The 26,345-nt window shown below is 45.0% G+C and overlaps 2 protein-coding genes across 4 annotated transcripts in view; one reads left to right on the top strand and one right to left on the bottom strand.

The window, feature by feature from the left end:
• TSTD2 (thiosulfate sulfurtransferase like domain containing 2) overlaps nt 1-26,345 on the bottom strand; it is a 131,613-nt gene that overhangs the window by 59,744 nt on the left and 45,524 nt on the right. For 2 of the 3 annotated variants that reach the window (XM_068234321.1, XM_068234322.1), the window contains exon 3: nt 1,464-1,761. In XM_068234321.1, coding sequence (XP_068090422.1) covers nt 1,464-1,761 — 298 coding nt within the window. Of the gene's footprint in view, nt 1-1,463; nt 1,784-6,229; nt 7,515-26,345 lie in introns of those variants that run through there. The other variant, XM_068234320.1, reaches the window with a different exon arrangement.
• The window catches only part of NCBP1 (nuclear cap binding protein subunit 1), a 67,235-nt gene continuing 49,696 nt past the window's right edge, over nt 8,807-26,345 (top strand). The window contains exons 1-2 of the mRNA XM_068234319.1: nt 8,807-9,004; nt 15,321-15,409. Coding sequence (XP_068090420.1) covers nt 8,971-9,004; nt 15,321-15,409 — 123 coding nt within the window. The 5' untranslated portion in view covers nt 8,807-8,970. The remainder of the gene's footprint in view (nt 9,005-15,320; nt 15,410-26,345) is intronic.

Consider the following 26,345-nt stretch of genomic DNA (forward strand, 5'->3'; position numbering starts at 1 on the left):
GATAAATGTGTATATACAGTGCCATTCATGCATTAAGGCCTCATGCACATAGTTTCCGCACAGAAATGTATCAAAACCGCGCACAAAAAACGCATGCGTTCATATGCGTTTTTCACATGCGTTTGAGTGATTGACTTAAATTGCTTTGGCATGCATTTCTGCGCACAATGCACAGAAATGCATGCAACAATGCGTGCCAAAAACGCGTAGGGGTGGAACGCGCTAATGTGAACGAGGTCCATAGAAAATCATTTATTTTTTTTATGGACCTAACAAAACGTATATTGCACGCGTTGTTGAAAACCGGACAACAACGCGTGTAGTGTGAACGGGGCCTTAAATAGGCTGTGTTCATTTTTTCCCTTTTCTCCCTGAAAGGGTTAAACATTCAGGCATGCAATTGACAATTTCTAGTCTCTTGACTATAGCATAAGCCTCACTGATTACCAATGACAGCCACAAAACTTTCCAGGCTGAGAACAGCTTCCGAGTACATGAAATAGATTAAAATTGTTCATTAAAATAGTTCATAGATTGTGGCCCTGAACTGTGTTAGACTGTGTGAAAGACTGTGCCATTCAACTGAAACAATAAAACACTTAGGGTACCCATACATGATAAATGGCCACCTGATGTGGCCAAAAGATCGATCCCTCTCAGATCAGAAAAGGATTGAATCCTTCCACACACTACAAATACTGTAAATTTTCAATAGAGTTCAGCATGACATGTGTAACATCACTTTGCAGAGATCACTCTAGGCTGTATTTAAAGTAGCTTTAAAGCAAACCTGTAGTGATTTTGAAATTAAAAAAAAAAAAAAAAAACTTACCTGAGGAGGGGGAAGGCTCTGGGTCCTATATATTGATCCTTCCTGTTCCTCTCACGGTCCCCTCGATCTAGCGCTCTCTCCCGTTCCAATCTCCCGCTGCGGGAGGCTTCAGGAGCCCGAGTGCTCCCGAAGACAGACGGCTCCATACTGCGCAAGCGTGAGTAGGTGAGAGCGCATGCACACTGCAGAGCCGCCCGGCTTTGGGAGCACTCGGGTCCCCTAAGACTTCCGAAGCCTCCAGTAGCAGAAGAGAGCAGTCTCCGACCCCTAGAATGAGGGGACCAGGAGAAGAACGGGAATGCTCTATAGGACCCAGAGCCTTCTCCCACCTTAGGTATCCGTTTTTTATTTCAAAATTGCTTCAGGCTCGCTTTAAATGTTAGTTACTTCCCAGAACAGCAAATGCTGCCTACATCAAGTCATTAAACAGTGCTGCCCCCTTGATCTATTGAAGACAGTCGAAGTGTCACTTGCCACCTCTGTGTGGGTCTCAAGCAAGCTTGAGCAAGAATTGTGGTCAGAGAGTACAGTCATATTTGAATGGCAAGCAATTTCCCATGTTCAGTGTAACATAATAAATAATAATAATCTCAGCTGGCATTACTGAATAAGATAAGCTATAGGTAGGTACCTTGTTAGCTCTTCTTTGCTGCAGTGACTTATATCTGGTAACCAGTCAGAAACCTGACATTTACTCCAAGACATTTTGGTGGAGGCATTCTCCTCAAACAGGTCACATGACACAGTGGTTGCAGCAGCTGCGGCAAGTTCTTCTAAAATACATTGTGTTCTCTTCATAACTTCTGTTGAATGATATGCAGCCACATGTCTGTGAACAGTTCTGAGGTCTGTAAGGTCTTGTCCACAACAGTTCCATCGAATCACATCTTCCTGTTCGTTCTGAGCTGGACCAATGGCTGACTGCAGGTCTTTAACAAAAAGAGCAAATGCCTGCAGATGAAGAATATTGCTGTGGTCTTATTTATGCCAATCTTATTCTGACTTTGCTCCAGAAAAATTAGTATACAACACAGCTACTTATACATTCACCTTCAATAAATCCTGCAACAATGCAACACCACAGGAACAATATAATTATGCAGTGGTTGAAAAACAAAACTTGGAGCCACCATGGGATGAATGCTATTTATAAGAGACCTTTGCTGGACTCTGATTGGCCAGTAACTTTTCTTCGCAATGAGTGGATTTCCAAGTGACCAGAGTCAGGGAATTGTATTAGTGATGGGTACCCAATTCTGCGTAAGGGTGGGCGAGTATGAAGCTCCAAATGGCTAAAAAGATACAGTCCTTTTGGTAGGCTATTTCACAAATTTTCACAATTGTAGAGGGCAAAATTGTAATCTTTGGGAACTGCCCATCTGCAAACGGTCAGCATTTTCACCTATCTCATGCAAAGACCTCTTATAGTGTACTCTTCATGAAAGGGATAAGAAAGCCATTGTTTTTTTTCTTCAACTAATTGCCATTTTCCTGGATGTAACAGATTTTGGCCTGGTTCACACTGAAAGAGCTTTGCTAGTGATTTGGAAAGCTTTTGGTGATGCAATGCTGTGGGAAATTTTTGTTATAAAATCCCATTGCTGGAGTGAGAACACAAGCATAGCATTACATTAACAAGAGCTTTTAAAATCACAGGCGCTTAGAAAAACCTCTTGCGAACCAACTCGTGCTGGCTGCAATACTACCGTATGTAAATTATTCATCTGAACTAAATACATAGATTAGGTGTTCAGAAATTTCTAGTCTATATACTGTACTTGTTCCAGGTAAGTAACAAAGGGGTATATTTACTAAACTACGGTATGTAAAATAACATCATAATCATAATGTGCGTTGCGTAAGTAGATCGCAATTGTACTATGCTCTACTCATTGTGCAGTTATGCAGTAAAGACTTTATGCACATTATTCTGTTGTGGTTTGTACAAAACTTATAAACTACATGTAACACTGACCTGGGTTCCCACTGAGCTGGATCTCCAACAGACAGTGGGAACAGTGTAGTGTCCACTCCGATGGTTCGTGGTGGTCTGGTTCAGTAGAGAGCACATACGTTTCTACCATCTGATCATCCAGAAAAATTGTGGGTGCTAGTCTAGTGTAGGGGACCCAGCAGGAAACCTCATAGGGAACAGTTCTCCAATCACAGCACCCTCTTACAGCAATAAGCATTGTGACTGGCCAATTAGTGTGGGTGTCATTTACTACAACCAATTGGAAACCTGGTAGTTCGAGAGGGTGCTGCGGCTGCTGCCCACCCAATCATGTTAGGTTTATATCCCTTTGAGGCTTTCTGCTGGGTTCCCTAAAGTAGACTAGCGCCTAATTGTGCAGGTCACAATTTTGCATTCCACTTACTGCAAAGGATATGTGACTGTCAGTCTCCAATCTAGCAAAACAGACCAAAAAAGGTCAGGTTTTGTGCTATAGTGTGAACAGAGCCTTACACTGTGTAATCTGATGGCTAGCACGGTGGTGTAGTGGTTAGCACTCTTGTCTTGTAGCACTGGATTCCCGGTTTCAATCCCAGCCAGGGCAACATTTGCAAGGAGTTTGTATGTTATCCCCGTGTCTGTGTGGGTTTCCTCATGGCACTCCAGTTTCCTCTCACATCCCAAAAACATACAGATAAGTCAATTAGCTTCCCCCTAAAAAAAAAAAAAATTGGCCCTAGACCACGATACATGAACTACACGATACATACATAGACATATCACTATGGTAGGGACTAGATTGTGAGCCCTTTGGAAGGACAATCTATTCCCCATCAACACAATATATACTCAGACAACACTCTGTACAGTGCTGCAGAAGATGTCGGCACTATATAATTACTAAATAATAATCAAGATACAATTTTATTACATTTTGCAGTATAAGGGGGTCTACCTGAGAAAAATATCCAAGTTGCATCCAGTTAGTTGGTTTGATGGTACAGTACAGATTATTGTAGCCATATCTATCCAGGGCATGCAGTAAGTACACACTGCAGCGGCATTGCATCAGTTGGACTAGTAGTAAAGTATCGGTAAATTAATATCGGTATTCAGTAACTTATTTTACCAATATTTTACTATGCAGTTCCTGGCACCCATTCTCACTTAAACTCTCCCTTCTAAAAGTCTAAAATGAATCCCCCTTCCTAATGCCCAACTATAACCTACCTGTAAATTCCTAAGTTGAACCCCCACCTAATGCCTAACCCACAGGAGGTAGTATAAATCTGACAGAACTGACAGGTTTTGGGCTAGTCCATCTCTACATGGGGGATTCTCAGCAAGGCTTTTATTTATAAAGACACTCCCTAAAAAGGGTTTATACAAAGATGCTGGCCAGCTTCCCTGCTGGCTTCACACTTTTTTTGGCAGTTGGACAGAGCAAATGCCATCCACTAAGTGCTTTTGAAAATAATGAAAAAACCCCATGAGAAGATGGGCTACTCTAAAACCTGTTGGTTCTGTCAGATTTCAACTAGTTACTGCAAGTGGCAGCAACATAGGAGAAAAATAATTTATGGCTAATTTTACTCTGGAAGAAATGTACTTATTTAAAGAGAACCAGAGATGACGTAAGGAAAGCTATTATACATACCTGGGGCTTCCTCCAGCCCCATACGCACGGATCGCTCCCACGCCGCCGTCTACCGCTTCCTGTTTCCGCTGGTACCTGGTCCCGAAGTTTCGGCCAGTCGGTGGCAGCACGCGGCCAATTGTCCACATCACAGGGGCTCCCTCAATACCCGTACGCGTGCGGCGCCATACTGCGCAACCGCATGCGTAAGGGTATGGAGGGAGCCCCTGTTCATGCGGACAATTCGCCACGTCCACCAGAAGTGACGGGACCCGGTACCGCCAATACAGGAAGCGGAGGATGGCGGCGTGGGAGCGATCCAGGCTTATGGGGCTTAAAGAAGCCCCAGGTATGTATAAAAGCTTTTTTCATTTTCCCTTGCTGGCCATCTCTGGTTCCCTTTAACTGTGTTTACATGTATGTTAAATTTTACAATTTTCACAATAGTGGTCCTTTAACAAAGTTGCATAATAGATGTGTGATGATTCCTGCGCCCATATGACTTGATCCACATGCAGCAGCCCCAATTGTCTGAATTATGCAAGTTTTCATTTTTGTGCATATTAAATACTGTATATGTATGTACTGTATATCAACAGGCACATCACTGAATTAACCACTTGATGACCCACCCTTTACCCCCCCTTAAGGACCAGCATGGTTATTAGTGATCTGTGCTGGGTGGGCTCTACAGCCCCCAGCACAGATCAGGGTGCAGGCAGAGAGATCAGATTGCCCCCCTTTTTTCCCCCCTATGGGGATGATGTGCAGGGGGGGTCTGATCTCTTCTGCCTGCGTGTGGCTGGCGGGGGGGGGGCACCTCAAAGCCCCCCTCCGCGGCGAAATTCCCCCCTCCCTCTCCTACCTGTCCCCTCCCCGGTGATCCGGGCTGCACAGGACGCTATCCGTCCTGTGCAGCCAGTGACAGGACGTCCCCTGTCACATGGCGGCGATCCCCGGCCGCTGATTGGCCGGGGATCGCCGATCTGCCTTACGGCGCTGCTGCGCAGCAGCGCCGTACAAATGTAAACAAAGCGGATTATTTCCGCTTGTGTTTACATTTAGCCTGCGAGCCGCCATCGGCGGCCCGCAGGCTATTCACAGAGCCCCCCGCCGTGATTTGACAGGAAGCAGCCGCTCGCGCGAGCGGCTGCTTCCTGATTAATCAGCCTGCAGCTGGCGACGCAGTACTGCGTCGCTGGTCCTGCAGCTGCCACTTTGCCGACGCACGGTATAAGCGTGCGGTCGGCAAGTGGTTAAAGAGAATCTGAAGTGAAAATAAACTAATGAGATAATGATTTGTATGTATACTACAGCTAAGTAATAGAACATTGCTTCCAAAACAGGAAGAGTTAAAAAAAACTCCAGTTGTTGTCTATGCAAAAGAGCTTATCTGAGCTCCACGACTTTCAAAGTCGCAGAGAGCTCTGTCTTCTGAAGCTTATTATCTCAAGTGTCTGTCACTGTATTTTGTTTTCTCTGCACAGTAAAGTTCAACAGTTCATTACCCTGCTCTGTAAAATCATTTAGAATGCTGAGTGTAGTGTGTAAACTGCAAAATTATATTAAAAAAAAACCACTATATAACTGAAAATAAAAATATGAGACTATCTTCTTTGCTACTAATGTTCTATTAATTATCCGTACTACACATACAATTCATTATATAATCATTTTTTGTTGCTTCAGTGTCACTTAAATGGTTCCTAGCTGTGACTTTCAGAAGTTCAGCTTTATAAGCAGGGAAAGTAAAGCCTCATCCATCAAACAGGAGGGGATCGTAGACTGTAAATTCCATATGACATACCTTCTTTTTAGCAAACATGTACTTCTTTCTTGTACTGGCGTCCAGCCCTGCTTTTAAGGTGCTCTGTGGTGTGGGATCGTCAGACCCATTCAAGTCTTCATCAGGGAGACTCAAGTCACAGTAATTCAGCAGCTCACTGCAGGGAAAGACCTCTGACTTGCTGCAGCAGGTAGACACTGACATTTTCCTTAGCAGCCTCAGATATGCTGAGATTTGTTTATTACAATTAATAAATTGTATTCACTTAAGGCACAACTGTTGGCTTAATCAATTTAACAGAGATAAAATGCTTTAAAATTGAGGTATAGAAAATAGAGGATAGAAAAGCTAATTTAGCAGATTTTGCAGCACTTAATAAGTTGAAATGCCCTTTTTGACCAGTTTCCAAAACAGCAGTACAGTAGTTATCAACGATTCCTGGAACAACACAACAAGACAGTGCAGGGCTTGAATTTTTAAATGGCAGGAAGTATAAGAAAATGTTTCATGTGCATGTCAGCCCTGCCAGTACAAAACTGTGAATGAAGCATGTCAGAGTCCTCCTTCCCCCACCCCCCAGGAAGTCCAATAGCTTAGGGATCAGCAGCAATTCACTACTGGCTTCATCTTCATGCATAAACACAGGGTTTAGTTCAGTCCTTGTGGTGAACTCAAGGAATTGTAGGATTCTAGGCTAGCGTTCAGGATAACTTACACAGAGCTTACAGTTCAGGCAGCACATAAACTGGAGAAAACTGTCGAGCGAAGGACTTCAAGCTGCAGTTGACTTGCACTGAAACTAATGATAAATCAGTTTACGTAAAGTAAGTGAATCCAGACACATTCACCTGTCATGATTTGCCTGCATTGCTTGGCACAGCTTCCCGGTAATGTAGCATAAACTAAATGCTAGCAAAGATGAGTAATATATTTGCCTACTATGCAAACATCTATTCAGCAAGAAAGGGAAATGAGCTGGGCTGATCAGTTGCCCAAAACGTTAATCGATTAACTGGCAACAAATTCATCCTGAGTGACTAGTTAATGGACAATTTATTATTCTAAGGGCCCACTGGGTTTGAATTCAGCCCTGTTGGCAGCATACAAAATCTACAGCCTATTGATTACAATAGGCTGTTTCTATGCGTGAGAAAAAAGTAAAATTGCACCTGCATATTTTTGGGGGACAGTGGCCTCCATTCACAATACCATGCGCAGTATAGAAAATTGGGTACTTATCCGTTAGCCGGGCGCATCCGGCAGGTGGCGCTAATTACTATTCCCCCTCCAGGCCGCCATGGATAGTAGGGAAAGATGTAACTCTGGTGGAGTTTTGTCGCCACCTGCCGGATGCGCCCGGCTAACGGATAAGTACCGAAAATTGGAATGAAAAGTTAACAATAAACTTTCTAGCATGTGTACACATGCTACCAGGGCCGGATTTACCATAAGGGCTCGTTCACACTAAAAGAGCTTTTCTAAGCTCTTGTGATTTTAAAAGCGGTATTTATCCGTTAGCTGGGCGCATCCGGCAGGTGGCGCTAATTACTATTCCCCCTCCAGGCCGCCATGGATAGTAGGGAAAGATGTAACTCTGGTGGAGTTTTGTCGCCACCTGCCAGATGCGCCCAGCTAACGGATAAGTACCTTAAAAGCTCTTGCTAATGTTATCCTATGTGTGTGTTCTCACAGGAGCAATGTGATTTTGTAAAAATCCCCCACAGCATTGCATTAGCAAGAGATTTTAAAATCTCTAGCGCTTAAAAAGCTCTTGCAGTGTGAACGGGCCCAAAGGCCCCGTTTACACTTGAAATTGCAAAAGCGGTTACCGCTAGCGTTTTGCGGGAGTGAATTTTCTGAGATTAAACACGGAAAAATCACTGGACAAAGTAGCGTTTTGTGAGCGATCGTGATTGGCGGTTCTATACATGCTTATTGCGATCTCTCCAGAACCGCCACCATAACGCTTCAGGTTATTGCTAATCGCAAAATGCCTGCGATCATGGCAGTGAGAACACTGCCATAGGGTACAATAGGACTAACGGTTTGCATGAATAGCGCGATTCCCGCTTAGATGTAAACCTAAGGATGTACCTTACAGGCCTGATAATGCAAAGGTGGCTCACTCCCTCCTTCCCTATTCAGTCTATTGTGTGGAGGGCTATACATTGACAAATAAGGGCAACAGTAAGGAAAACACAGTTGTACAGTACATCTTCATGTAGGACAGTTCTCGAGGTCAGCGACGTATCTGTACAGAACGCATATCCAATGATTAGTCAGTTTTACCATTTCTATGCAGTATGATCACCAACCGATTTTGAATTTATGAGCAGATTGTGTAGGTAAGCTGTCATACTAAATGGAAGTGGCAAAATTGGCCAATCAAAATCGGATGTGTATTTGCACCCTAAATACAACGAACAAGAAGGTAATAATTGCTTGCTTTTCTCCCTTGCAGCAGAGTAATGTTCACTTGCACACGCTCCCTAAGCGATCACACCCCCTCAACCATAGAGACTGTAATACAGCAGCCGCTAAGAACGTCTCCCGGAAGTGGCTACAGCTGCGTCCTAGAGTCGTGCCCACTTCTCGCTTTGCTGCTTGTGTAGCAAATTCGAGCAATCGCAGTCCAATCAGAGTAGGAGCATTCGTGATTCTCGCGAGATCTGCGTTCTACTCACGCGCCATACCGGGCAGATTTGCGTTACTGCCTCTGCAGACCCTGTTCCCTGCGATAGGCAACGTCACTGAGAGCAACCATGTCCCGCAGGAGACACAGCGATGAAAGTGACGGTAAGATTCCACAGACAGCACCGTTCTGTCGGCATTATTAGCGCGTGGGCTGCGGGATTTGCTCTGTACGGGGTTCACGTGTGTATGTGTAACTTGTAGTGCATCCCTTGGAGTAGGACTACAACTCCCAGCATACACTGGGTGTAATATATGGTTAACCACTAACACTAAGCTCTTATGTAAGCTGGACAGGCTGCAGTGCTAAAATTAATTAGATCGTTCATTCATAGCCCTTCTAAATGCAGCATCCTTCACATTTGAGACACGATATATTGCATTTTGTTTATTAAGAATGGCATAAAGGAACCTATAATCGGTGGTACAATTGGTCAAGGCAACCAAGCAGCTTTCCGCTATTTAAGGCTTAAATTTACAAATGTTAACTGGTCACCAGAAAAATCGGGGTTTCTATCTAAAAAATAATAGTGCTTTTCTGCTGAACGTTGATGATCAGTTGTTCCCCGAGCCAATTCCCACATTCAGTTTTTCAGTTAATTCAAAATATTGGGATTGTTTGAAGTGACAAGACAATGTACTCTATACTGTTCTGTTTTGCGGAATATATTAATAATAATAATGTACACACAGTCGCTGGCAGGAGTGATTTTTGCATTTCCTAGGCTTTTACTGATGTCTAGAAGCGTGGGACGTTAAGATCAATACCAGTGTACATAGTAATTGAAGGTTTAAAAGAGATTCGAGAATTTATGCTGGCTGTTTTTGGTTTTTTTTGTATTAAAAAAAACAAACAAACATACTGAAGGGATCACAGATAAAATGTCAATGGAGTTTCCTTTTTTATTTTACAATCTGAGACAATCTGATATGTCCAAGCAACACACAAATAGCACAATAGGAACCTATGGAAGCCGTTTTATAGCACACTGACTGTAAAAACAGACAGGTTTACAGGATCCAGATAGCCGGATCCGTACAGCCAACTCCACCAAAAACGCAGATGCCTACCAGGCCTTACTCACTTTAAAGGATACGTCCAAGCAACACACACAAAAAAAAAAGATCCACTTACCTGGGGCTTCCTCCAACCCCAGACAGCTGTCCTGTGCCCTGGCCGCAGCTCTGGTGGCTCCCGGTCTCTTCCGCTGGCGAAGCCGACCTCGCCAGGGTTCCGGGTCTGTTTCTTCTGCGCTCCACGGTGCGGGTCACGTGGTCTCCCCGCCATTAGGATGGTACTGCGCAGGCGCAGTACCGTCCTAATGACGTCGGGGAAGCCATGTGACCTGCGCGGTGGAGAGGCACAGGACGGCTGCCAGGGGCTGGAGGAAGCCCCGGGTAAGTGGATTTTTTTGTGTGTGTGTGTTGCTTGGACATATCCTTTAAAGTGAGTAAGGCCTGGTTCACGTCTGCGTTTTTGGTGGAGTTGGCTGTACGGATCCGGCCATCTGGATCTTGTAAACCTGTCTGTTTTTACAGCCAGTGTGCTGTAAAACGGCTTCTATAGGTTCCTATTGTGCTGCAAAACTTTCTGTTCCGCTGAGCAAAACGGTCCGGAAAATTGGGTCCTGCTGCATTTTTTTTTTGTCTGTCTAGTGGAACAGATCACGGAACCGTACGGCCAGTTCTGTTGTCAAAACCTAATATGAACCGAGCCTAAAGCCTCATCTACACGGGTAGATAATCGGATCGCCTCTTCCGCATCCCCTCTCGCCGCACGTGTGCCGGATTCGATTCCCCGCTCACTGGCGCCGCTTATTTTCTGCTCGATTCCCTGCCATTGTCCCCTCGCGGGGAACGAGCAGGGAATTGGCAGTGGGGAGATCCGTCCTGTCGGATCTTATCAATCGAGCCGCATCAGCGGCTCGAATGATAAGCCACATCGCCGCCTCATCTACCTGTGTAGATGAGGTTTAAAACTATGAATTGACTCTTTACAAAAATAAGTGATCAGAGCACTGATTGCTGACCTTCATAAATATGGCAATTTTGAGGGGTGATCTGATGGTAAATAATGAAGTGTTGATCTATTATCAGTTTGAGGGCCTGAGCCCACTAACGCAGTTGTGTCCGCTTTTTAGCATCTGTAACATTGTGTTGCTAAAAAGCGTGCACAACTGCACACAACTGCATTAGTGGGCTCAGGCCCTCAATGTTACAGATGCTGAAAAGTGGACACAACAACTTTAGTGGGCTCAGGCCCTGTCAGGTTTATTTTTTTTTTTTTTGGAGGGGGGGATATTTGGCTCAATTAATTACAGGCAAATCATTTCTCTTATTAATTTTTTTTTGGGACCCATCTTTAACCCCTTTCCGACCACCTAGCGTCGATAGGGGTTGAGAACGTGGCAGCCCTAGGACCGCTTACGGCAAAAGCGGTGGGCAGAAATTAGCGGGGATCGAGCGTGACGATTCGCGCACATCTGCGCTTGAGTGACTGAGCGGAGCTCCGTCAACAGTCTGCCGCTAGCAGATTGTTAAGGTGGCCATACACTAGTCGATTTGCCATCAGATTGACCAACAGATAGATCCCTCTCTCCGCTGCCGAACCCCCCCCCCCCCCCCCCCCCCGCATACATTACCTGATCCGGCCGGCGTGAGTCCCCCGGTCTCCGCTGTCTTCTCCGCACTCGGCTCCAGCTTCACTTCCTGTCCGGGGAAGTTTAAACAGTAGAGGGCGCTCTACTGTTTAAACTTCCTGCCGGGACAGGAAGAAGTGAAGACTGCCGGACTCGGCGCCCAGCGGAGAAGGAGCAGCGGGGACACGAGCCAGTGGAACAGGTAATGTATTGCACTGGACATATCAACACACTCCCGAACTGCCGGCGAACATGACACCAGCGATCAGAGCCCACCAGCAGAAAGCTCTGTTGGTGGGGAGAAAAGGGGGTGGGGGTTCACTTGCATGCTAAAGTGAAATGGCTCTGCAGCAAGCTATTAAAGCTGCAGAGCACTAATTTTTACAAAAAAATAGCCTGGTCACAAGGAGGGTGTAAGCCTATAGTCCTGAACTGGTTAAGTGAACATCACTATGCAGTTGAGCAAAGTTTGATTTGTGCAACATTAAAATGAAAATTGTTAAAATACGTTCCATGAAGAACATATTTCAGCTGTGAAAAGAATATTTACATGAACCTCATTTTTACATTGTACGCTTTACTGCATTTTGTGGTTTGTTTTCATTCGTGTGATCCAAATTGGGCTCAAATGCAGACAGTGCCTGCTGCATTTTTCCTGCATTTGTGTAAGTCAATGGGAGTGCACACAAATCGTATACCAAGCGTGGTGATGTGCCATTTTTTTTTTTATACCACTGAATCCTAGAAAAATACAAGTGCAGGAAAATAGAATAATCACACTAAAATTGTTCTGAAATACACAAACAAATCCTGGTATAAATAGTAAGGGCTGGTTCAGACGGACGTTTGGAGGTGTTGCGGCGGCAATGCGTTCGGGCTTTCAGCAGCATTCGCATTGCGTTCGGATGCGGTCGCGTTTTTCTTCCCCTAGGGGAACATTACCCGTCGCGGTTAACCGCCCCTGGAAGCAACATGTAGCTTCCAGGGGCTCCTTGAACGCCAGTAAAAATCAGGACCCGAACGCCGCGTTCGTTTAAACGCGCGTGAAAGCTTGGTACAAACGCTCCCATTCACTTGAATGGGAGCGTTTAACGCCAAGCCCCGAACGCTGGCAGTAAACGCTGCACAAACGTCCGTCTGAACCAGCCCTAAGGTTTGCATTTCAGTGCATTTGCTTTAGCAATAGCTATTTGCAGTGAAAAAAACAAGGGTATCAAACTGGGAGAAGAGAGGTTAGGGTCCAGCAAAATGAGTTCAGAATGGATTAGACTGATATTAGTCTGTTGCTAGGCCTCAGTGATAGATGTTACACTAATTAAGGTGGGATGTTACTGTGGTGTGCGTGCACTAGCACTTTAGTAGTGTCCCATGGGAGTAAGGCCAGAAACCCACTGGGAGCGCTTTGTAAGCGTGAGTGATTTGAAAAAGCTCTTGGTAATGCAATGCTATGGGGGATTTTTATAAAATCACATCATTCAAGTGGGATCACACCCATAGCATTACATTAGCTAGAGCTTTTCAAATCACAAAGCGCTCATAAAAGCTCTCCTAGTGGGTTTCTAGCCTAAGGGTTGGATGTTAGGCTCCCTGCACACTGCATGCGATTCCGATTTTGGATTGTTTTTTACTTCCGATTCCGATTTTTAATCGTTACTGCATGCTGCGTTTTTTCCTCCATTTTTCTGTTGATTGCATTCAGGGAAAATCGGAATTGCAAACCTGAAACGGAATCTGAGTCGCAAAACGTATTTGCAGGGAGCCTAAGACATGGGTTTTGGTAGAAAGTTGTCAGGAAATGGCTAGTGAATATGTGTGCAATTTAAAGGGGAACTGAAATGAGAAGAATATGGAGGCGGACATATTTATTTCCTTTAATACAGTACACTCTTCCTGGCAGCCCTGCTGATCTATCTGGCTGCAATGTGTCTGAATCACACCAGAAAAAAGCATGCAGTTAATCTTGTCAGATCTGACAATGACAGAAACACCAGATCTGCTGCACATGGTCTTCTGTTGTCATCCTCTAGAATTACCTCCTCACATTCACGTGTACAATATTTTGCACACGCTTCACCCCTCCTCTGGAATGCCCTCCCACAACACATCCGTCACTCGCCAACCTTTGTTACCTTTAAACGCTCTCTAAAAACTCATTTGTTCCGACAAGCATATGCGCTACCTTAGGCCACTTCCCTTTGTCCTAAGGCCAAATTGCACTCCTACTAGGTAACCTAAAAGACACTGCCTCTATATATTTGTTGTATACTACCCCTCCTCTTGTTTCCCCCCCCCCCCCCCCCCCATTCCCTTTAGACTGTAAGCTCACAAGGGCAGAGCTCTCTCCTCCTTTTGTGTCTTGGAAATCATTATACATTTTATTTATCATGTTACTTTTATCACTGTCATTACCACTTCTGTATTTTGTATCATTTTTGTATTTTGTCACTAATTATGTATCTTGTATATCGGTGTACACCATTATCTGTATTATTTTTTACCCCATGTATGTTTGTTTCTTTGTACAGCACCACGGAATATTTTGGCGCTTTATAAATCGATACTAATGCTTGTTCAGGGTCTATGGCTAATAGTATTAGAGGCAGAGGATCAGCAAGACAGCCAGGCAATGTGCATTGTTAAAAAGGAAATAAATATGTCAGCCTCCATATCCCTCTTGCTTCAGTTGTCCTTTAACCACCCTGGCGTTCTATTAAGATCGCCAGGGCGGCTGCGGGAGGGTTTTTTTTTAATTAAAAAAAAACTGTTACATGCAGCCAACTGAAAGTTGGCTGCATGAAAGGCCACTAGAGGGCACTCCGGCGATCAGAAGTAACAAGGAAGGCCGCAATGAGCAGTCTTCCTTGTTTCGCTTACCTCGTCGCCATGGCGACAAGCAGAGTGATGTCAGCCGACGTCCTGACGTCAGCCGCCTCCGATCCAGCCCTTAGCGCTGGCCGGAACCATTTGTTCCGGCTACGCTGGGCTCAGGCGGCTGGGGGGACCCTCTGTCGCCGCTGCACGCGGCGATCAGGTAGCACACGCGGCTGGCAAAGTGCCGGCTGCGTGCTGCTTTTTATTTGACCAAAATCAGCCCAGCAGGGCCTGAGCGGCAGCCTCCGGCGGTAATGGACGAGCTGAGCTCGTCCATACCATCCAGCAGGTTAATGAGAAAGCGAGTTGAATACAATAGAATGTCATATAGTGAGCCTCTAGCTATATTAAACTCAGTCCCGAGGTCCCAGCCATGCTTCTGTGTAAATATACAACATAATGAATCCTGATATAGTAAATTATTTGGCCTTGAAATATATTATAAGGAGGTTTTAATGTATTACCCCCTAAACCTCGGGTTTGGCAAGCTAAGGATATAGTAGTAGCCTACTATTAGCTAATTGCTACTCTTATTTTCTGTATGATGTTGTCTGTATTGGTATTGTTCTAGACTCAAAATTTGAAAGGCAGAACTTAACTCTCAAAGTTTTTAGAGAGAGATGGCTAAAATCACTGTCAAATTTTTTATTTTTAAAACACTAAATCACACAGGGCTCTGGGCAAAATGGCACTTCACTGAACTCTGTTTACATTGTGGCCGTAAAAACTTGTGCTGGCAAGGAAAGGCTCCTTATTGCTTATAGGGCTTCGCCACTATATCAGTGTCAGGTCACTCTAGTGATGCAGAAAGCCAAACAAATCTGGCACAGTTGATGATTTTTACTTCATTCAAAATGTGTTCCTGTTTTCTTTAGTAGCATAATATATTTCTCTTTTTTTCCGATGTACAGGAGGACAGCCTCATAAAAGGAGAAGAACATCTGAACCACTGGAAATAGAAGATCGTTTGGAGTCCTTGATATGTAGAGTTGGAGAGAAGGTAAAACAATTTGACCAATGCAACCATATTAAAAGGAACTTAAAGTGAGAGGGATATGGAGGCTGCTGTCTTTATTCTCTAATAAGGAATGACAGTTGCCTGACTTCTGTGCTGATGCTAATGCTTGAAGTCATTGGCCCAGAATTAGCATGCAGATCAGATGCTTTGACTCTGGTGTGACTGGCTGCATGCTTTATGCAGGTGTGTAACTCGAAACTACTAAAACCTAATGCCCTATTTCCACTGCTTGCTATGTCAGTTTCTGAATTGGATGCGGCACCTGTGCTGCTACAAAGCTGCAGCCGCATCGCTATTGCAGGATTTGGATGTGTGCTACAGAAAGCTGCACCATGCCGTCCAGAATTGCACCGGCAAGCTAGGCAGTGCTTCACCTGTCCGGCTCACATGCGGGGAAATGCGTATTCGGATGTATTAGAAATGGGCCCTAAAGCTCAGCATAACAGCCAGACAATGGGTGGTGTTAAGGAAATGAAGATGGCAGCCTCCATATTATTCTCACTTTTGATAACCTTTAAAGTGTACCCAAGGGGGATTTTATGGGGCAATTGGGACATAGAGGCATGTTGCATGACATCTGAGAGCTGAGATGCTGCAGTGTCAACAATCACATTAAAACGGAAGTGCCGTGCATTGTGAGGACACTTCCGTTTCCCGATGTTCCCAAGTGGGGAATGAATCTAACAGTATTATGGTATTTTCCAAATTATAGCAATTTTATTACTAAAAAAAAAAAAAACAATCACTAAAGGTTTTATCTGGGTACTCTGACTAGCAAAATCTCTTTGCCTTCTCTTTTTGCCTTCTAGCTCCTACATTGTGTAATCTATATTGTGTAAACTCTGCATATAGCTTCAGGGAACACCGGCGCGTGCATGGGTACATTGTAATGATGAACGACAAAATCTTAAGCCCTTCCAGCAAATCAATATGGATTTCCCCTGTCATGAAAACATCACAAAAGCAAGCACAACTTTTTGGAGTTTGCAGGCCTCATTTGTGAAGACTTCATTTAGCTGGATATTTTTACATATATTTTTTTTTCTATTATTATTGTACAACTGGAAGAAGTGCTTCCAAATGCAGGCTGTCCCCGACTTGACCAGCTGCATAGATGTGCAGATCCCAAAACATGGGCAAATTACACAACTTGCATTCAAAACAGATGCAGCAAATGTAGGACGTTAGCTTCCAGAAACAGTTTGCGCGCAGATTGTTCAGCACTAGACTCTTCTACGGCGTTGACGTGCCCTCACATTTTTTTAAAGAACATCAAAAATTTGGCAGCTCTCCTATTTAGGCTGCAACTGAAATGAAACCAACAGAGGTTTGCAGCGCCCATTAGGGACTTAAATACACCTTGAATACAAACCAGATGCAATCTATGCATTAAACTCCAATCTAGATAAATTGAATGCAAACTGATACACATGAATGCATCTAGCCGCAAGTGTACTTAAGGTATCCATACACTTCTAGATTTGCATTAGATTCGACAATCAGATTCCTGTCAGATGCCTGTCAGGTCAAATCTGACAGGAATTTGATGTTTACCACACAGTAGGAACAGATTTCCAATAGCTTTCAGAATGAAATCTATCGAAAATCGATTGAAATGCATTATTGGAGCATTCAATCCAATGCAACTCTATGGGCCATCAATTGGCTTTGCCATCCGGACTGATCAAGCAAATTAATCGAAATCGGCTGGAAATCGATCTATCGATCGGTTGATCGATCATGCTTCCTGCTGCATCAGTTTCTAGCCGATTTAATCAGAACGGCCGAATCGGGCACTGATCGATGGCTGAAATTGACCAGTGTATGGGCCCTTTACATTTTTATACAACAGGAGGATATGGCAGTGCTTCTGAATGCAGGCTGCACCCGAATTGACCAGCTGCATAGATGTGCAGAGCCCAATACATGGGCAGATTACACAACTTTTTATTATTGTATTTAATAGGTGTGCCTAAAATGGACCATCAACTTTGAATTTATTTTTTAACACTAAAATATTTTCTGATCTGGTAAGTAAGTCTGCACGATTTCTCGGTTTTAAACCGAACGCGCGGTTCCTGTGAAGACGATCTGGGGATAGTCAGTATCCGGCGTTTTTTCGATTTTTAGTGCTGCCGCATGGCCATGGTCCGCCTACTGCCGAGCCGCAGAAGCTGTGCATATTTCAGATGTTTTTTGTAATTTTTTTTTTTTTTTTTTTAATCTTTATTTATGTCATTTCAATTATACAAAATTCATACAAAATTTGCTCATAAAATATACAGCAATTCAACAACATTTCTTATTAACTTTTTCCCCATATCAATAATCTGTGCCCCCCCCCCCCCCCCTAAAAACAGAGAAGGGAAGGGGGGAAAAAACAGAAAAAAAAAAAAACCACTAACACTCATACATATCAGACTCTCATCCTTCTTTCGTACCCACTCCTCTTTTATTCCCATACTGGTCCTCTTCATTTTTTTTTTTTTTTCTTTCGCCTTCACTCCATCCCTCACCTTCTTCATGTCACTGAACCCTCTATGGACTTCCCCTCCCATTCCCTTCCCTCACCTGCCCTCGTAATCCCTTTCTCTCCTAAACACCTCCCACTGAGACCATTTCTTCTCATGTACGTCCCCTTCGCCCTTAATGAAGCTTGTTAATTCCTCCATTCTCTGCGTCTCTACCACTTCTTTTAACCATTCCTGGATTGTTGGGCTCTGAGTAGACTTCCAGTGTCTCGCTACCAATATTCTTGAGGCATTAACCAGGGATTTCAACAAGGAATTTTTATATTTTTTAACTGACCATCCATTACTATGTAGCAGGAAGAATGCCGGGTCCTCCCATGTCTCTACCCCAGTTATCTGCTTTATTATACCCCTAACTTCTGACCAGAACCCCCCCCCCCCAATTCTTTACATCCCCAAAAAATGTGAACAATATCTCCCCTCTCCTCCCCACATCTCCAACACAATGGTGAGGTACCTGGGAACATCTTACCCAACCTATCCGGCGTATAATACCACCTTGCGAAGATCTTATATCCTGCTTCCTGTCCTCTTGTGGGCATTGCTGATTTGCTGGCGAACGCTAATACTTTTTTCCACTGTTCCTCTGTAAATACCTTCCCCAGATCTTTTTCCCACTTCTCTCTCAGACTTCTTGTATGGTCCTCACTTCCATTAAGGATCTTATATACCCTTGATAGTGTTCCCCTATTTTGCCCCTTCCCTCTACACATTTCCTCGAATGGGGTTAAGTCTCTACTTAGTGCCTCTTTGGTCCCCTGACTTCTCACAAAGGATTTTATCTGGGCATATTTCCATTCATCCATATATCCCCCTTCCCTTACATCCAACAATTCCTGCGTCAGGATCCATTCTGCACCATCTAGTATGTCTACAACTTTCAACCCCTGTCCCCTCTTCCAGTGTGAGTATTTAGAGAGGTCCGTTCCCACTGGGAATTTTATATTCCCGAGAATGGGAATCATGGGAGTCGGCCAGGGTGAGACTCCTACATTCTTCCTCCACTTCTCGAATATTTTCAATGTATGTCTCACCAATTCAGTCCCCTCTTTTTTTATCTCTATCCCACTTTTCTCCTGAATCCAGGGGAGGTTACCTATTGGGCTCCCTATCATCTCCTCCTCAGCCGAAACCCACCTCTTTTCCTCACGGTTCCTGTTCCAGTCTACTATTCGGACCAGCACCGAGGCCTCAGCATATTTTTTAAAATCCGGGACCGCCAGACCTCCCTTCTCCTTCTCCATTGTCTGTAGCCTGTAACTCGCTCGGGTTTTCCGGCCTCCTTCTATAAATCGACCGGTAATACTTCTCAATTGGCGAAAAAAGGGAAGGGGTATTGGGACTGGCAGTGCCTGGAACAAATAGAGGAAGCGGGGGAGAACATTCATCTTAATGATGGATATTCTACCAAACCAGGAGAAACTTGGTCGGTCCCAAGCCGCCAGGTCCTGTTTTATCCTTTCCAATAAGGGGAAGTAATTATCATTTACTATTTCCTTTAAATCAAAACCTATCTTTACTCCCAGGTACCCCATCATTCTATTCCGCCACTTAAATGGGAAAATCCTCATCGGCTCTTCTCTTTGTTCCCTTCTCACCCCCCAAGCGATTACTATGCTTTTATCCAGGTTGATCTTCATATTGGAAAGTCTCCCCACCCTATCAAACTCCTTCATCAGTCTAGATAGTGACTTCTGTGGGTCTCTAAGATAAAACATGTCATCTGCATACGCTGATACTTTGTGTCTGTCCCCCAATTTCCAAGCCCCGTATGCTGGAGTCCGCTCTCACCCTACACAGGAATGGCTCCAGAGACAGGGCAAATACCAACGGTGACAAGGGGCAGCCCTATCTCGTCCCATTTTTAATTTCAAAGGGATCCGAAATCACCCCGTTAACCCTCACCCTTGCGTTTGGAAAGGAATATAAACCCATTATTCTTGCGTACATCTTTTCTTGTAACCCCACATGCTTTAACACCCCTTCTATATAGGCCCACTCCACCCTGTCAAATGCCTTTTCAGCATCTGTTGATAATAATAATACCACAGGGTTGGAGTGGGCCCTCGTCCAGCATGCCAGATCAAGGGTGCGGACAGTGCCGTCTCTTGCCTCCCGCCCCCCCATAAACCCCACCTGGTCTGGGTATACCAGCTGATTCATAAACTGTGTCAGCCTATTGGCTAAAATTTTTGCAAAGATTTTAATGTCTGTATTCAATAGTGCTATTGGTCTGAAGCTTTGGCACTGCATTGGATCTTTTCCCTCCTTATGCAGAAGTGAGATATAGGACTCCAGCATACGGGGCGAGAATCCCTCCCCCTCCCCCCCCCCCCCCCCCCCCGCCCCTGACTATTCCATTAAATGCTTCCGCTAAATATCTCACCAATTGCTCATTAAACTTCGCATAATATTCCGTTGAGAGGCCATCCGGGCCCGGCACTTTACCTAATGGCATTTGTTTTATTGCTGTTTTAATTTCCTCCAATTGTATCTGATCTTCCAGGGATGAGGCGTCTTCCTCCGACAGCCTGGGCATTCCACTTTCCTCTATATAGCTTCTTATTTCCTCTCTTCTCTCCTCTCTATCTCCTATTGATGTTTCCCTTTTCAGGTTATACAACCCCTTATAGTATTCCCTAAAGACCCGGGTTATCTCTCCCATCTCATATACTACTCTTGACTCTTTGTCCTTTATACAGGGAATGTAATTACTCCTTTGCTGTTTTTTTAAGGCCCTTGCTAGCATAGCGCTACTCTTATTCCCATATTCGTAAAAGGAGCGTTTGCATCTTAATGCCACATTTTTAACCCCTTGGAACAACAGTGCCCTCAGATGTTCTCTTTCCCTCTGTAATTCCTCCCAATGCTCCTCCGCATTCTCCTCCTTATGCTGTTGTTCCAATCTTTTTATAGTTTCCAACGCATTTTTTATATTCCTATCCCTTTCCTTCTTCTTTCTAGATCCCTCCTGTATCAGTATACCCCTAATATAGCATTTGTGGGCCTCCCATACTGTCCTTTCAGACGCCTCACCCCTGGCATTGGTCGAGAAATAGAAATCCAGTTCATCTCTCACCCTTTGTACAATCTCTTCATCCCTCAGCAATGAGCCATTTAATCGCCACTTCATAGGTCCCTTTACTTTTTCTCCCCATCCAAGTTTCACCATTATTGGAGCATGGTCTGATAATGGTATGGGGCCTATTTCTGAGCCGCTCACTACGGACAGTATATCGTGCGACACCAGGACATAATCTATCCTTGTGTGGCACTTATGCATCTGGGAATAATAGGTATAATCCCTCACCGTAGGGTTACACACCCGCCAAGCGTCCACAAGCTGTGCCTTGCACAGAATCTCTTTACTTCTTTTATGGGTTTTTAAAGATGTCGTTGTTCTTCCCTTAGATGTATCCATTCGTGGATCCAGGGACAGATTCAAGTCTGTACCTACTATCACCCCCCTCCCTAAATGCTTCCAATTTATTAATAAATCTCCCCAGGGTTTCTACCTGCTTAACGCTTGGCGCGTAGTATGACCCCACCGTGATCATCCTATTCTTCAGTTCACCTTTAATTAAATTAAATCTCCCCTGTGGATCCACGTACTCTTCCTTCAATATAAATGGGATATCCTTCGATATTAATATAGCTGTCCCTTTCACTTTAGATTGTTGTAGACCACTCAGGTATATTGACTTGTAGTACCTGTCAAAAAGCTTTGGAGCACATGGGGTTTTAAAGTGGGTCTCCTGTAGGCAGATTATATCTGCCCCTTCTCTATGGCATAGCCTGAGGATAGATGCTCTCTTCTCCGGGATGTTCAGGCCCCTGGTGTTCAGTGACATGATCTTAAGGCTACCTATTTTCATCTTTATATACAGTGGAGGAAATAATTATTTGACCCCTCACTGATTTTGTAAGTTTGTCCAATGACAAAGAAATTAAAAGTCTCAGAACAGTATCATTTCAATGGTAGGTTTATTTTAACAGTGGCAGATAGCACATCAAAAAGAAAATCGAAAAAATAACCTTAAATAAAAGATGGCAACTGATTTGCATTTCATTGAGTGAAATAAGTTTTTGAACCCTCTAACAATAAAAGACTTAATACTTAGTGGAAAAACCCTTGTTTGCAAGCACAGAGGTCAAACGTTTCTTGTAATTGATGACCAAGTTTGCACACATTTTAGGAGGAATGTTGGTCCACTCCTCTTTGCAGATCATCTCTAAATCCCAAAGGTTTCGAGGCTGTATCTGTGCAACTCTGAGCTTGAGCTCCCTCCATAGGTTTTCTATTGGATTAAGGTCCGGAGACTGACTAGGCCACTCCATGACCTTAATGTGCTTCTTCTTGAGCCACTCCTTTGTTGCCTTTGCTGTATGTTTTGGGTCATTGTCGTGCTGGAACACCCATCCACGACCCATTTTCAGTTTCCTGGCAGAGGGAAGGAGGTTGTCGTTCAGGATTTCACGATACATGGCTCCGTCCATTTTCCCGTTAATGCGATTAAGTTGTCCTGTGCCCTTAGCAGAAAAACACCCCCATAGCAAAATGTTTCCACCCCCATGCTTGACGGTGGGGACGGTGTTTTGGGGGTCATAGGCAGCTTTTCTCTTCCTCCAAACACAGCGAGTTGAGTTAATGCCAAAGAGCTCTATTTTGGTCTCATCAGACCACAGCACCTTCTCCCAGTCACTCACAGAATCATTCAGGTGTTCATTGGCAAACTTCAGACGGGCCTGCACATGTGCCTTCTTGAGCAGGGGGACCTTGCGAGCCCTGCAGGATTTTAATCCATTGGGGTGTAATGTGTTTCCAATGGTTTTCTTGGTGACTGTGGTCCCTGCTAATTTGAGGTAATTCACTAACTCCTCCCGTGTAGTTCTAGGATGCTTTTTCACCTTTCTCAGAACCATTGACGCCCCACGAGGTGAGATCTTGCGTGGAGCCCCAGAGCCAGGTCGATTGATGGTCATTTTGTGCTCCTTCCATTTTCGAACAATCGCACCAACAGTTGTCACCTTCTCTCCCAGCTTCTTGCTAATGGTTTTGTAGCCCATTCCAGCCTTGTGCAGGTCTACAATTTTGTCTCTCTTACATCCTTGGACAGCTCTTTGGTCTTTCTCATGTTGGAGAGTTTGGAGTCTGCTTGATTGATTGATTCTTTGGACAGGTGTCTTTTATACAGGTGACTAGTTAAGACAGGTGTCCTTAATGAGGGTTGACTAATTGAGTAGAAGTGTCTAACCACTCTGTGGGAGCCAGAACTCTTAATGGTTGGTAGGGGTTCAAAAACTTATTTCACTCAATGACATGCAAATCAGTTGCTATTTTATTTAAGGTTATTTTTTCGATTTTCCTTTTGATGTGCTATCTGCCACTGTTAAAATAAACCTACCATTGAAATGATACTGTTCTGAGACTTTTCATTTCTTTGTCATTGGACAAACTTACAAAATCAGTGAGGGGTCAAATAATTATTTCCTCCACTGTACCTTTCTTGTTCTTACCTCTGTCCCAGTATCCGTTCTTTCAATTTTTCCTCTCATTCTAACCCCCCCCCCCCCCCCCTCCACAGCCACACCTCTCCTCCCACTCATCCCGCAGCATTCCCCCTTCCCATCCCCCCACATCCCACTTTTTTTTTTTTTTTTTTTTTTTTTTTTCCTTTCCTGAGGAATCCTTCCTCTTGAAACCCTTCCCCAGTTTCCTAGGCGTGCTGCTCCGCCTTCTGTGTATTAAGCCACCAAACCCCCAAAACGTGGAAGCTCGGTCCCCCCCCTCCTCCCTCGAAGCCCCGCTTATTTCAACATTACCCCTGTATCCCAAAGAAGGCGGATCCCTCAATCATCCAATAAGAGGGGGGGGGGAGCGATAAAAGAGAGAGAACCCCACACAACAAAATTCAACATAGTACCAATCAGAGCAAAGCAGAGCCCAATTTCCCCCCCACCCTCTCCCCCCCTCAGGCCTTCGCCACGGCGAAAAAAAAAAACATCCACCCACCCGCGCACAGCCCCCACCCAGGCACACATAACCCGGCTTCCTCCAGTGTCACATTTGTATTCCATTGTGTCACACTCAACCCCTCCTTAACTGTTCCCACTCCCCCTCCAGTGCCACATTTTGCATGATATCATATCAATCTTAACCGTGTCTATCTCTATATCCAGGGGCTCGCGGAGGGGGGGGGGGGGCAAGGAGGGCGACACAAAAGCGCCCGCCAAGCCCCCCCCCCACACATCAAAGCATACCACGAACCTATTCCCTTTCCCGTGTACACCTATTCCATATTCATATATATTCACACTTTGCTCAGTATTGTTTCTACTCTCCCACATGTCTCTGCATCTAATGCAAAAGCCGTAAGCCAAGTAAATATGCAAACATCCAAAATAATACAAAACGAGATTCTCTCCCCTCTCCCCCCCCTCCCCCCCCCAGCTCAACACTCTACCCCCCCCCCCCCTCATTTCTTAAATCCACCTCTATTTCTCCCCTGCGGGCCATCCCATCCCCCCCCCCCCCCCCCTCCGGATTCCACTCTGGTATATTCATCTCTGGAATAGATAGTTCCTTGCAAATATCTGGCAATTCTTCCTGAAATCTCAGTGTCAATGTTCTGCGATCCAGCATAATAATTAAAGCAAATGGAAATCCCCATTTATAGGATATTCTTTTCTCCTGTAAAACTGCTAACAATGGTCTAAGGGCCCTACGCTGCATCAGCGTGTAAAAGGAAAGATCCTGGTAAACCATTATAGTAAACTCTTTCCATTTCTGTGGCCCCTTCTGTCTCAAGGCTGCGGAGATGTTTTCCTTATCCTTGAAATTGTGGAATCTACAGATTATGTCCCGTGGTGAGTCCTTATCCCTTGAAACGGCCCTCAATGCCCGATGTACGCGTTCAAATTTAATTGTAGCATCCTCTGGCCGGCCCAGTACCCCATTAAAGATAGTTTGCAAACAGGTAATAATGTCCTCCTCCCTCACCGTCTCGGGAATCCCCTTTACTCTCAGGTTGTTACGTCTCTCCCGATTTTGGACATCGTCCATATCATATTTAAGGGAAGTATTAACACTTCTTTGTTTCTCACCTGTCTTCTTTAACGCATTTACCTCCGCCTGCAATTTCACCACTTGTTCTTCCATTTTTTTCCATCTTCGCTTCCATGTTAGTTAATCCATCTTTAATCTCCAGGATTTCAGTTCGCATAAGATCCGTGATTTTTTCCGTCTGTGCCTCTAAGTCCGATCTTGTAGGCAGGGCCCTTAGACACCTCCATATTTCTTCTAAGCTACCTCCCCGCTCTGATCCCGAGCCCGGGGAGCTGGCCCTTGATAACGAAAGGGTATTTTCTGCCGCTTCCTTCTGTATTTTATCAGCTGCTGCAAAATATTTGCTGACCGTTTTCTGGACTGGGGTTGTCGTCCCTTTAGCTGGGTTCTTCTTCTTCTCCTTTTCTCTCTCCTTATCCTTCACCATTTTCTTTTAGACTACTGGCTCCCAGTCACTGTTCCCAGTGCCACCCTCAGGCTCTTCTGCCAGTATTCCTGCGGTCTCTTTTCTTTACAGCCCACTGGTTCCAGAAGCCTTGCCTTTAAGGATCACCGACTCCCTCTACCAGGTTCAGTCCGACGGGGTCCTCCAGTGCCTTTCCCGGAGCCACCCCTTTCCTCTGTCAGGTATGTCTTGCTTCTGCCCGGGCTAATATAGCTGTCTGCCAGGATCGCCGTGTACTGTATGCCGTTCCCAGCACCTCCCCACTCTTCTGCCAGCTATATTTTCGTGCTCGGCCTCATAGGGCTGCACGCCGGGTTCTCCTTTCGCCGTTCCCAGCGCTCCCGCAATCTCCTGCCAGGTATGCTTCCTTGCCCGGACTAGCGGGGTATATGCCGGTATGTCCATGCGCTGCTCTCGGCGTCCCCTCTCCTTCCCCACACCAAGCCACGCCAGAGGAGGTTCCGGGCGGATATGACGTCACGCCACTACGGAGATCTCCTGCTTCCAATTCCCCTCAGCTGCCCGGGACCGCTGCTACCTCCACGGATTGTTTTCTGTCTCTGCCGGTGGTTCACAGGGGTGAGGCAGGCTCCAGGGGAAAAAAACTTCGTCGACGTCCTCTCACATCTGCGGACTTAGGGGCTTCACCGAGGCGAGAGACCAGAGCTCCACACGCTCACTCCCTCATTGTAAGCTCCTCCCCCTCCCAGCGATTTACCCATATTTCAGATGTTAATGAGCCGGGCAGCGGGGGGGAAGGGGAGGCGAGTCCAGTCCAGAGCGGCACACAGCTTCTCCAATCGCTGGATAACAATGGAATGATGTAGGCGGAGCTGTACGCTCTGTACAGCTTCGCCTACCGCTGCCGTCATACCA

This window comes from Hyperolius riggenbachi, chromosome 1, assembly GCF_040937935.1.
Source record: "Hyperolius riggenbachi isolate aHypRig1 chromosome 1, aHypRig1.pri, whole genome shotgun sequence".
In the NCBI taxonomy this organism is placed as follows: Eukaryota; Metazoa; Chordata; class Amphibia; order Anura; family Hyperoliidae; genus Hyperolius; species Hyperolius riggenbachi.